Below are 14,237 nucleotides of genomic sequence, written 5' to 3' on the forward strand. Positions count from 1 at the left end.
AAAGATAATACTATTTAAAAGAAACATTGCATTTAAATGAAAAAAATATACCAATTAAATAAAAAAAATATTGCAGTTAAATGAAAAATATCAAATTTTTAGAAAACCAATACCATGCCAAACGTTAAGCATTTTTTAAGTTAATGTCCAAAAACTAGAATATCTCCTTTATATTATAAAATAAAAAACCCATGAATCGGAAACGTGAAATTCAAAATAAATAAAAATCAAAAAAGACCTCACGCCATAGATATAAACAATTCCTCCAAATTTTATGCTAATAGTGTAAAGTGTTTTTGAGTAAATGTCAGACATGATGACGACGGACGGACAGACGGTCAACGGTTAACCATAATAATACCGTGTCTAACCTTTCCTCTTCAGTTCTTATCTAGGGTCTAGGGTCGTAATGCATGATATATAAGGCATGACGATGGAATTGTTACAGATCAGCTTAATTATCTATTTTGGAGGATCAAGCAAGGTAATATAGGATGTAGTCGAAGAGATAATTATATAATAAGTATGTCTGAACAAGTGACAGATCACAGATGTTATCCATCGGATCACCAGTAATGGTGATGCAAGGCTAAAAACACATTCTGTACATATAATTCGTCTAAACATTAACCCAATTATGTAACATCTGTAAATTTGCGGAAGCAGATTTTTGTTGTACAATGACCGGGATTCGAACTCGTGCTACTGAAATATCGTGGCACCAAATCGCCTTCCACTATGCTCGACGCGCTAGTCCAATCGACCATCTCGGCTCAACAAAAAAAAAAAGCTTTCGGTGACCGGGTGTTACATTTCCTCGTCAATATATTCAATACCTATTAGGTTTACTGGTTGGTAGATTCTTATAGACTCTATATATATATATTACTATTGATAATTGAGCTGATCTGTAACCATAACATCTCCATGCCTTATATATCATATACTGTAATACGACGCTAGATTAAAACTGACGAGGAAAGGTAACACACGGCCAATGAAAGCTTTATTATTGTGAAGCCCAGGTGGTCGTGTGGTCTAACGGGACGGCTACAGTGCAGGCGATTTGGTGTCACGATATCTCAGTAGCATGGGTTCGAATCCCGGCGAGGGAAGAACAAAATTTTGCAAAAGCAAATTTACAGATCTAACATTGTTGGGTTGATGTTTAGACGAGTTGTATATACATAATGTACACAGCCATGTATCACCATCATTGCTGGTGATCCGATGGATAAATCTGTTGTAGAGTTGTCACTGACTCAGACGTACTTATAAATATAATTATTCTCTGTGACTGTATCTTGCATTAATTTGTATAATCCTTTACTATAGATAATTGAGCTGATCTGTAACAATAACATCTCCATGCCTTATATATCATGTACTGTAGTACGACGCTAGATTAAAACTGACGAGGAAAGGTAACACACGGCCACCGAAAGCTTTATTATTGTGAAGCCCAGGTGGTCGTGTGGTCTACCAGGACGGCTACAGTGCAGGCGATTTGGTGTCACGATATCTCAGTAGCATGGATTCGAATCCCGGCGAGAGAAGAACAAAAAACTTGTGAAAGCAAATTAACAGATCTTACATTGTTGGGTTGATGTTTGACGAGTTGTATATATATATATAAAACGTCTGAACAATAGTCAACGATTTTTCCCACGTGGGCGCTGGATCGTTACAAGTACAGTAACGATACATGTACACAATAAAATAAATTATATAAACGTCTAAAAAGTGCACGTGTACATAACAACACCAATAACATAAAAAGGAACTATAAATAGAGAATAATACATGGCAAAATCCGTATCATATGTCGTATCATCCCGAGACATCAATATCAGCCCAATGACCTTTAGGCCCGAGGAATGATATTGGTCGAGGGTGATACGGCATGTAATACTGATTTTGCCATGTATTGTACGCTTTATCATATATTTCAACAGAAGAGTATTATATTATATGAACTGTTTTCTGATTCATAGCACTGGGTTACCTTCAGTTCTACTTTTGTCTTGTTTCAAAGGCCTTTTTAAAAAAGAACTTCTCAATTACTTATCCGAAGCACCTGGGTTACCTTACAATTTGCAAGCTGTTGTTTTAAAAATATTTTGTTTAGTATTGTATTTATTTGTGTGTTTTGTATTTTTTATAGTTGCATTTAGTGTGCCAAAAAATATGAAAACTTGACGTTCGTGACGTCACATACAATATGAAAACTTTTAGTTCGTGACGTCATTCAAAAAATTGACCTATTTTGAGGAAAAATTTTCTTAAGCAAAAAAAAAAAAAAAAATGCATGACTTTATGTAAAAAAATAAAAAAAAATAAAAAGTAGGGGTGTGATAAAGGGTATGCGATAAAGGGTGCGCATTAAAGTTGCGCGATATGGATTAAACAGCAGGCTATTTATCAAATATGCAAAACTACTGTGTTTACTACTAAACATATGATAAATGTAATTATTTATAAATATTTCGGATAACAGATATCCTTCATCGGTATATATGATGTGATGTTGAATGGATATCTGTTATCCGAAATATTTATAAATAATTACATTTATAGTTGCTTTTTATGTTATTGGTGTTGTTATGTACACTTTTTAGGCGTTTATATATATATAACTCATTAATTTGTAGGATCCTTTACAATAGAGATTTCATCTGATCTGTAACAAGTCCACCTTCATGCCTTATATATCATGTACTGTATAACGACGCTAGATTAAAACTTATGAGGAAAGGTAACACACGGCCACCGACAGCTTTATTATTGTGAAGCCAAGGTTGTCGAGGGGTCTTACGCGTCGGATACAGTGCAAGCGATTTGGTGTCACTATATCGCAGTAGAATGAGTTCGAATCCCGGCGAGGAAGGAAAAAAATATTTGCGAAAGCAAATTACAGATCTGACATTGTTGGGCTGATGTTTAGACGAGTTGTACATATATAAATGTAAATCATGTGTTTATGTCTAATTTTAGATTTATTAAGCCGTTTTCAAAACATTCACTAAAAGGAGACGAAAATAATATAATAAGTGCAGTTTCTCTGTATATTCAAACATTTCCAAGTCTTTTGATGTTTATTCTTATTCTTTGAATCGTTTAAAAAATGTCTACTGTTTATGGCGTCTTTGCACTAAATCCATTGGATGTTAGATGTGTACTGATAATTTAGTCTTAGTTGCATGATTTGTTTTATTAGTTGTTATTGGCTTGGAACTAGCTGTCAGATCTGTACTTTTGTTAGCTTCTTTTTGTTGTTGGTATGTTTTGTACAAGTACCCACTCACGTCCACTTTTGTGGTGTTTTTTTTATAAGTAATTCATTTTTAACAAACTGATGAGTAATGCCTTTTCAACTTATTTGTATAGTTCGTTCTCATGTTTTACTGTAACACCACTGTCCTAGGTTAAGGGGGTGGGGGGGGGGATCCCGCTTTCATGTTTAACCCCGCCACATTGTGAATGTGTATGCCTGTCCCAAGTCATTAGCTTGTAATTCAGTAGTTGTTATTTTTTTTGTATACTATATGTTTATCTATTATATGTTCATTTTTATGAATTAACTGTAATGCAAAAGTATGAATTATTCTAAAAACTATGGATTTTCTTATCTCGATCAGATAACCTTAGCCATACTCGGCACACTTTTGGGAAATTTTGTTTAAAGGTTCGATAAGTTTACATGGATCTCCTCATTATATAGAAATAATAATATCCATAATGATTCATTATATCTATATTAACACAACTGAATTAATCATTGCACAATAGAACATCCAATAAAAGCCAAAACACAGTATTTAAAAATTCAATCATGTCTCCAAGAAATATGTGTTTTTTTGTAATAATAAAAAAACTTATCATAGATACCAGGATTGAAATTGAGTATTTGCACCAGACGCGAGTTTCGTCTATTAATGACTCATCAGTGATGGACGTCAAGTTGGTTACCTATTCCCTATTCCCTATTCACTACCTATTCGTTACCTATTCGCTATTCCCTATTCGTTACCTATTCGTTACCTATTCCCTATTCCTCATCTGTGTCACTCGAACAAAAAAAGTTAAAAATGCCAAATAAAGTACGAAGGACTATTTAACTTAATTTGATTACTTCTGTACCAGGAGAGCTCTATTTTCATTTCATAGTTTACCCTCTGTAGAAGTTATGATATTTATCCGGGACCCCAGTAAACAATCACTCATGAAACGGAACTTGAAGTTGGAAGAGTGATATGTAAATTTGCTAGTGGTTCCGAATTTTAACCTCGAATTGTACAATGAACATTTCTAAACGAAAATCCCGCACTACTGTTACACAATAAAGATTAACATTATCTTGTCCTTCGAACAGTTCGAACATTTCATCTGAAGTTGTCTCGGAAAAAATCTTCGTTTAAAAAATGCAGAGTTATGAACTAATTCTCAAACTTAAATATAATACCAATTGGAAACAGTGTAGTCAGGCATTTGAAGACGCTCTTGTGGTCCATTATAAAAGTTGGTATAAACGGGAATATTAGATAAGTGATCTCGCGAATCGGAACAAATGTATGGATATTGTGGCTATTCGAATATCACATTTTGAAAATGAATAAGAAATTAATAATAACTGTCCCATTAAGAAACTTCAAGTATTCGCAAATCAGTTTTTGTTCGTATCAGTGAACAATGCGGTAGTGGTATGACGAAAATACTTCACATTAGGGGGCTATCATTTAACTATTGTCAAATAACTAATCAGTAATTTTTGTAATAAAGCACATAAAAAATGAATAACATATTTTAAGATTGTAGACATTCTTTGGGGTTTTTTTTTTTCAGAAAAATAACTTGCTCTTAATTGTTCTTTTGATCGTCCGACAGTTTTGACATTTCAACTCTCAAGCCTACACTTCAATGTGATCTATTCAAACACAAAGTTTCATATCTAATTCAATGATAGGTTGTTAATTATTTGCTTTATTCGTTTTTTGACATTAATCATCCTGATAGTTTTCTTTATAAAAATAGAAGATGTGGTATAATTGCCAATGAGACAACACTCCACAAGACCAAAATGACACAAAAATTAACAACTATAGGTCACCGTACGACCCTCAACAACGCATAGTAATATATAAAAGGCCCCAAAGTGACAATTTAAAACAATTCAAACGAGAAAACCAACGGCTTATTTACAAATGTACGTACAAAAAATGAACGAAAAACAAATTGTTTAGATTGTTTTACATTTTGACGTTTCGGGGCCTTACAAGCTTGATACTCGGTGTGTTTTTCATTGTTGAAGACCATACGGTGACCTATAGTTGTTGTTCTCTTTATCCTGCAACTCTTACAACTGTTTCAGACAAAATATTTTGGGTAAAATCATTATTTTGTTAGCACAGTAGCATTATAAATTGATTTACTAGTATTGATTTCAAATGGTATTATAACTGCGTGTCAATACTTAGATTTGTAGACATGAAACATATTACCTCCTCTGTGTTCACATTTTTGTTAACAAGAAGTGCGTGTTTTTGTAAGACGTGGCTCAATGAAGGTCGTCCAATCATAATTGACGATTTAAAAAAAGGGTATATTTTTTTTCTGAACATAAACTTTCCCTGTCGTACATTTACTTCAATAAGGAAGATAGATATAGATGTATTTGTTTGTTTAATTTAAAATGGATCAAGTGATAAATCATTTGAAATCGATAACCTTGTTATTGGGCTAATGTTTGACAGTTTATTTTTCTGTTAATATCTATAAACATATCATTGAAATGCGGTTAACGTATGAAAGTGAGATATGGGTTGTTCAGAAGTATATATATATGTTACCGAATATTCCTTCGGTTTCCATAAGAAATAAAGTGTTGTCTTACATACATACATATATTGGTTTTCCCGTTTGAATAGTTTTATACTAGTAATGTTGGGGCCCTTTATAGCTTGTTGTTCGGTGTGAGCCAAGGCTCCGTGTTGAAGGCCGTACTTTAACCTATAATGGTTTACTTTTTAGCTCACCTGGCCTAAAAGGCCATGTGAGCTTTTCTCATCACTTGGCGTCCGTCGTCGTCGACGTCGTCGTCGTCGTCGTCGTCGTCGTCGTCTGTCGTCGTTAACAATTTTTCAAACATCTTCTCCTCTGAAACTACTGAATGGATTTGAATGAAACTTAACATGATTGTTCCTTAGTATATCCTGCACAAAATGTGCGCTTCGATTTTTGATCCGTCAAAAAACATGGCCGCCGTTACTTAAAATAGAACATAGGGGTCAAATGCAGTTTTTGGCTTATATCTCAAAAACGAAAGCATTTAGAGCAAATCTGACATGGGGTAAAAATGTTCATTAGGTCAAGATCTATCAGCCCTGAAATTTTCAGATGAATCAAACAAACCATTGTTGGGTTGCTGCCACTTAATTGGTAATTTTAAGGAAATTTTGCAGTTTTTGGTCATTATCTTGAATATTATTATAGATAAAGATAAACTGTAAACAGCAAAAAAGATCAGCAAAGTAAGATCTACAAATAAGTTAATATGACCAAAATTGTCAATTGACCCCTTAAGGGGTTATTGTCCTTTAATGACAATTTTTCACAATTTGTTCATCATATTTGCTAACTTTAAAAAATCTTCTCCTCTGAAACTACTGAATGGATTTGGTTAAAACTTAGCATGATTGTTCCTTAGATTATCCTGCACAAAGTGTGTGCTTTGATTTTTGATCCGTCAAAAAACATGGCCGCCATTACTTAAAATAGAACATAGGGGTCAAATGCAGTTTTTGGCTTATATCTCAAAAACGAAAGCATTTAGAGCAAATCTGACATGGAGTAAAAATGTTCATTAGGTCAAGATCTATCAGCCCTGAAATTTTCAGATGAATCAAACAAACCATTGTTGGGTTGCTGCCACTTAATTGGTAATTTGAAGGAAATTTTGCAGTTTTTGGTCATTATCTTGAATATTATTATAGATAAAGATAAACTGTAAACAGCAAAAAAGATCAGCAAAGTAAGATCTACAAATAAGTTAATATGACCAAAATTGTCAATTGACCCCTTAAGGGGTTATTGTCCTTTAATGACAATTTTTCACAATTTGTTCATCATATTTGCTAACTTTAAAAAATCTTCTCCTCTGAAACTACTGAATGGATTTGGTTAAAACTTAGCATGGTTGTTCCTTAGATTATCCTGCACAAAGTGTGTGCTTTGATTTTTGATCCGTCAAAAAACATGGCCGCCGTTACTTAAAATAGAACATAGGGGTCAAATGCAGTTTTTGGCTTATATCTCAAAAACGAAAGCATTAAGAGCAAATCTGACATGGAGTAAAAATGTTCATTAGGTCAATATCTATCAGCCCTGAAATTTTCAGATGAATCAAACATCCAATTGTTGGGTTGCTGCCACTTAATTGGTAATTTTAAGAAAATTTTGCAGTTTTTGGTCATTATCTTGAATATTATTATAGATAAAGATAAACTGTAAACAGCAAATATGATCAGCAAAGTAAGATCTACAAATAAGTCAATTTGACCAAAATTGTCAATTGACCTCTTTAGGAGTTATTGCCCTTTAAAGACTTTTTTCACAATTTGTTCATCATGTTGACTTACTTTAAAAAAATCTTCTCTTATGACACTGCTGTATCAATTTCAGCCAAACTTAGGCTAAATGAGTTTCAGAGTTTCAGAGTATCTAGTATAAATTTTATATATTAAATTCTTGTATGTCAAGAAACATATCTCCTATGGCTAAAATAGAACATAGGAGAAAATGATTTTTTTTTGCTTTTGAAGAAAATAGGACGATTCAAAGAACATTTAAATAAATTGAAAAGCCAAAATAATCATTGATGAGAGATTAAACCAAAAAAATTCAGGTGAGCGATTCAGGCTCTTGAGAGCCTCTTGTTAAATTGTTATTTGGAATGAGAGTTGTCTCATTGGCACTCACACCACATCTGCCTTTATCTATATACGGCTTATCATTTCTCATATGTTAATACCTTTATGATTATTTCCTGACCTTCTAACTGATACGTGAACTCGAATAAACATAAATATGGCAATTTTTCCTTTTAAAAATTTTAGTTTTGCTAAATCATACCTACCTAATGATTAATTTTGAAATTCAAACCAGCATGCTAAACAAAAGCTTCTTTTTTTTTTCTTAAAAAAATATCCTTACTGGAGCCAGCAATTGGGACTATAATTTCCTGATTTGTGTTTCACACTAAACTAAACATTTGAAAAAGTTTATTTATAGATTCATGCATACAATTGATAATGTTATCACAAATTATGGTTCTAAAACAAAGTTAATTCAGGGAGACCGGTTGAAATCAATCAAGTTACACTAAATTCTTTTCAGTTTTAGTGTACCCTTCTTAACGAGACATTCAATGTCCTTTTGACAGACCTCATTTATGCGTCCGCTTGATATATATGCATCGTATCATTGAGATTTCACCACTTAGTGTCTGAGTAACACACCTCTACACATTCGTAATGGGCACAGCACATTTAAAATTGAGAATGGAAATGGGGAATGTGTCAAAGAGACAACAACCCAACCATAGAAAAAAACATCAGCAGAAGATCACCAATAGGTCTTCAATGTAGCGAGAAATTCCCGCACCCGGAGGCGTCCTTCAGCTGGCTTGCCTTTTTTTAATATCTGTAACTAGAACGAAATTTGCGTTCAAAACACTATGGAAGTTTGCGCTTTAAAATTTGATTAACGAAACTAAATTGACCAGAAATTTGTGTTTTAACCAATGATAGTTTACCTGTAATATTAACCAAAAAATTTCAAAGTTACAGAAAGACGTTCTTATATTCTTTAAAAGTTGTTGCGAACAAACAAAAATATCAGAAAAATACTCCAGTAAACGATAGCGATTTTTTAATGGATGGAACATTTAAGTTTTGCCCTAAATTCTTTAAACAGCTTTATATAATTCGAAAAATTTTAAATAGGAAGTTATATTCCACTTATGTCATTTCTATTGCATGGATAGTTTTAGGTACTGTACCAATCATGGTTTATCTATTTTTTTATATTTTTTTTTGAAGACCGAAACATTCAAACGTCCAATAATTCATGTTATCTTTTAGAAGAGTCATGCTTGTTATGTTATTATAGGGAATTTATGTCCATCCGCCCTCTTAAAATGTTGTCATTGTCATCTGACACATGCATGATAGCAAAAGATAAAGTCGTTTATCTTTATATAAATATATGAATATTCTTTCAAACATAAGCGCAAATATCCTAGACACTCAAGCGCAATTGCCCTTTAAAAAGACAAATATTTCCAACGTCGTTCAGGCAAAATCTTCCTGTTTTGGATCATTTTCTTCAAATGTTTTCCATAAAATGCAATCAATCTTTTGGAGATCCGATTGATGTCATAAATTAATGTGCCAGTATTATTTTAAAAATTCATTCAATAACGCGCGTATCCGATTGATTTTATAAATAAGAGGTGCTTCCGGAATAAGGACATAAATAAGAGAAGACTAGAATTGGAAGATACATTATAAGGTTTATGATAAAAGAGTTGCAGAATAACGTTAGAAATGACTCCAATTTGAGTCGAACTTGAAAAATAAAGAATGAAAATAAACTTAAAATTTGTGTTTAATATGAATATTTGCATTTCATTGATTAACACACATAATCCTATGAAATAGTTCTCAATCTATTGGTTTCAATGTGTCACTGTTTCACACATAATCATGGTAATGCTTATTTGTATAGTAAAATTACCCGCACGAGCAAACAATGATGTGAATATAATTCGCAAGGCTTTAAGTTCTTTATGAAGTGCTTTAGTGTTAAATAATTCACGGGAGAGAACATTGTACCTCTTGAACAAAGGTTCCGTTAGTCTAAACAAATACATAAACATGTGCAAATTTGGTACTTGACCATATGCAATAATCATTACATGTACTCTACACATTAAGTATAAGATATCAAATAAAATAGTTATTATATAATAATATAACTTGTTTATACGTCTATATTTCATGATTATTGATAACGATCTCAGGATTAAAGTTCAACAAAAAAAATCCTTTAAAAGTCTGAAATTGTCCCTTCCTGATTCACTTTTCGTCCAGTCTTCTAGAATGGCATGTGCTGTCATATGGTTATCGCTCTTTGTTGTGAATCTTTTAACAGTTCTGACAATTGGAAACAAAGGTAGGTTTATTATAGTAAGAATATCTCAAAAATAGTTACAACTATAGTTCAAAGTAACATTTATAATATAAGTATATTATGCAAAGTTTTATAGGATTTTTTGTTGAAAAATAATGTACGCAGGTTTATAATAATTGTTTCTGTGTTATTTTTGAACGCATCAAGCTTAGAATTATTCAAGATGCTAAAACTACAATTTCAATTCAAGATTTATGTCATAATTGAATTTTAACTATCAATATATTAAAATGTAAAATGTTATATTCAAGATAATTTCACGATTGGACAAATGAAATTCTACAATAGAAAAAAACTACGAAGATTCCGGGTTCGATTCCCGTTCGGGATGAAAATTTCAGGAACTGAATTTTCGGCTCTCCCTTGACACCATTTGCGAGTATGGTCTTTCCGAAACGATGATAGCCCGTTGGAAGTGGATGATAAATGGCTGACCCGTATTAAGAGAGAGACCCATATCTCTTGCACGTTAAAAACACCCTTGTAGGTTTCGAAAAAGAGCAGGCTAATGCCGCTACAAGGCAGTACTCGCACCCGCAAAGTGGAAAGGGATTAATATGAGTTGAAAAACTTGTTTCCCAATCCACTATTAATAAATATGATAACTAAAACTACCAAGTATCCATCCATGACACAAATATTTCAAACCGGCCACATCCGGAATCCGCAGAGAGTTTTAACAATGAGTCTTTTATATGAAGAGAGAGTGACCCCCACACAAAACGAAGAATTGTATTTAACGCCATGTTCTAACTGGACGTATTTGTACGTTTCATATAGCCAAGCGACCGCCTTGTTTTACCGTCGGAATCATAGGAACTTTGAGACACGATTTGCCCTCCCCTTTTTTCAAAACTTTGTTATTTTATTTTATTTTCTATTAATTTTAATTATTTTCGCATGTAACAAATAACCTTTTTTTGCTATATATACTACCCATTCCAAGTTTGCTATCCAAAGCGGTCATTGATATATATTATTTAAGAGAAAAGATATCTCCCTCTCTCCATGATTTATCAGTTGATATTAAATTTGGACTCGATTGTGAATAGCAAATACAATTATTTGTAGTTTATGTATATTCATGATCGTCTAATACAGAAAAACGCGAAAATAATTGAGAGTAATAGAAAACTAGACACTTCACTGTGAATCTGAAGTAGCTGTATTATAACAAAAGTCATTTTTTTAGTTATCATTTTGTCGGGGGGACACACATGATGCCCCCGCAGATGCATGGTTTTATTTTAAAACATACCATGATGAGCATGGGAGCATATATGTCTATGGTTTACAGTAGGAGGGGTTATCCGGAAAGTCTATGCACCTCTTATGCATATATATATATTGACAAAATTTAACTATCTCACAATAGAGCAAATATTGATAGAAATCAAAATCCTGACAATATGCACACCTTCAATGTATGTATAAACAGCAAGCAAAGTGAAAACTTCCTATCATTCAAACTGTGCGAGAGTTGTCTGGAATAGCTATTCACCTCTTATGCAAGTATATACTAATAAAAATGACAAATTTTGAATATCTCCCAAAAGAGCATCTATCAACAAAAATCAAAACCCCTGACAACATGCACATCTTCAGTATATGTACAAACAGCCAGTAAAGTAAAAAAAATCAGAGCATTTAAACTGTATGAAAAGTTATCTGGAATAGCTTTGAACTTTTAATGCAAGTACAAACTTCAAAAATGACAAAGTTCAACTATCTCTAAAAAGAGAAAATATAACATAAAATCAAAACTCTGATCATATGCACACCTTCAATATAGGTAAAACAGGTAGTATGCGTAAATTTCTTAATATCAACACTGTAAGAGGAGTCGTGGTGAATAGCTATATACCTGTAATTGGTTGGACGGAGCCCCCTTCCCAAACTTTCAGTTGCAGGGGAAATAACAAAAAACAGTTTAAGGAAAACTGGGGGAAGGCAACAATAAGTTGTCCTGTCCCGAAGTACCTATGATCGGAATAGCCGAACCCATGTCATGCGATCTATTGCACTTAAGAACACAACGCTAGTAAATGGTGATTACCCTACTTGGTTGTATCATAATTTTAAAATATGGTAAATAATTAACGTGGCCAAAATGACGGGTGCCAAAGGGTTGTATAAGCGTAGATTGAATTCACAACTATATTAAAGAGTAGTCTCGACGCTTGAAAAATGTGTTTAAGTCAACGCTTGAACCTTGCAATGAAGCTACATAATGTGCATTCAATGAAGAATATCGGTTTATCGAAACATGCATTGAACACTCGATAACAATGTCCGTACTTTAAGCTTCAATGTTGTAAAAAGTTGTATTCTGACATTGACATATTGTTTTCTCTGTAATTGTACTGATATTGTATTGCAATAACTTGTTATTCATAATATTTACAGGCCGAGGCACTTATAGCAACCACTATCTGCACAGATATAAAAGATCTGACCAATCTTTTTGTGCAGCGAGACCGGAAGAGCAATGCTGCCTTGGAAATAATTGTTGTCGTGTAAACAAAAATGATGTGTCATGCTGCTGTGATGAGTATTGTTTAATCGCACATGACTGCTGTCCTGATTATGAAAGAACGTGTCAGGCAGGTAAGTAAAACATAACTTTAAATATAAGAAAGGAGTATTTGTTACTTCAGAGTCTTATTTTTTCTGTCGTTAAGCATATCAGTAACATAGCTTTCCAATACGTGAACTAATGACTAAATGTTGCAATACATAGTCTTCCAAGAAGCACTTTTACGTAATCTAACTTGTACACATTATCTTTAATTTTTTTTTCAATTTACGGATTGTTCACATGCAAATTCATCAATATAAACTAAGTAAAAGTTTACTTGGTAAACATAGATCCTATCATGTTAAAGATAAAGAAAGAATAAGAAATATGAATTAAAGTATACCAAAGTCAATTTTGAAATGTTGGTCATATTATGTGACTTTAAGGTGAGAAAAGGCAAACATCAAAACATACGCACACTTATTATTAAACAAAATTGAAATTGGAAAAAGAGGATTATATGACACAACTTTCATAACGTTACGTGGTAATGAGTCTTATATGCATTTCAAATGCTCTCTGAATCAACAACTAGAATTTTCTGGTTTTAACCATTTTTAACTCTGTGCCTAGATTTTTTTTGACATATTCATCACAGTTAGAAACATAAACTTCATCCAAATTGAACATACGAGTTTTTTCCTTAATTTTGAAGTTCCACCGATAGCCAGATGTAATGCGAAATTTCAACAAATCCAACACACCATCTTTTCCAGTGACAGTTTAAATTTCCTGCTATTCATCCTGTTCGAACAACTCGATGAAGCGCACCCCATTGGAATTACTGTTTAAATGTGTCTTCGTCTTGAAAATGCATGAATTAATTTGACACTGTATGATAAGCCAGACAAGAATCTTTTCGATTCATTGTTATCACATGCTCATTTTATTTGTCTTTTTATGTTCTCTTCCTCGATATAGCCTTTGTGTATAGCTGAAGTGTAAAACACGAAAACACCGACAGGTAACCTTCACATTGTTATATACATGTACTTGCGAAGAACAACTTAGAATTGTAGTTCAAATCAAACAGCATACATATTACACATTTGATATAACTTGTTATTTATGTGTATTTTGACAATAATCATAGGTCCGTGTAATCAGTATTCTATAATTCAAGACCAAGAGAAAAGATCTGTGGGGTACACTACTGACCAATCAACGGATGATATCATCAGCGATGACATGTTAAATAATACATGGTACCGAGTTATCAGTAGAAATGGGGACGAAATAGCTACACATCCTCCTGGTATCTATCACTGTGGTACATTAAATCCAATCTGGCTCAATGGTAAGTAAATAGTAAATTATAGCACGGAAAAAAACGTATTTGAAATCACTTATTTATAAAATTAGAGCGCATTTCACTATGGCAATTTAACTTAAAAAAGGAAAACTTGTTGAG

General features: G+C 32.9%; 1 protein-coding gene across 1 annotated transcript in view; it reads left to right on the forward strand.

The window, feature by feature from the left end:
• Nucleotides 1–10,157: 10,157 nt before the first annotated feature.
• The window catches only part of LOC139498307 (von Willebrand factor D and EGF domain-containing protein-like), a 31,456-nt gene continuing 27,376 nt past the window's right edge, over nucleotides 10,158–14,237 (forward strand). Inside the window, exons 1-3 of the mRNA XM_071286709.1 lie at nucleotides 10,158–10,230; nucleotides 12,655–12,855; nucleotides 13,920–14,123. Coding sequence (XP_071142810.1) covers nucleotides 10,158–10,230; nucleotides 12,655–12,855; nucleotides 13,920–14,123 — 478 coding nt within the window. The remainder of the gene's footprint in view (nucleotides 10,231–12,654; nucleotides 12,856–13,919; nucleotides 14,124–14,237) is intronic.

The sequence above is a fragment of the Mytilus edulis genome, chromosome 1 (assembly GCF_963676685.1).
Source record: "Mytilus edulis chromosome 1, xbMytEdul2.2, whole genome shotgun sequence".
Taxonomy (NCBI): Eukaryota; Metazoa; Mollusca; class Bivalvia; order Mytilida; family Mytilidae; genus Mytilus; species Mytilus edulis.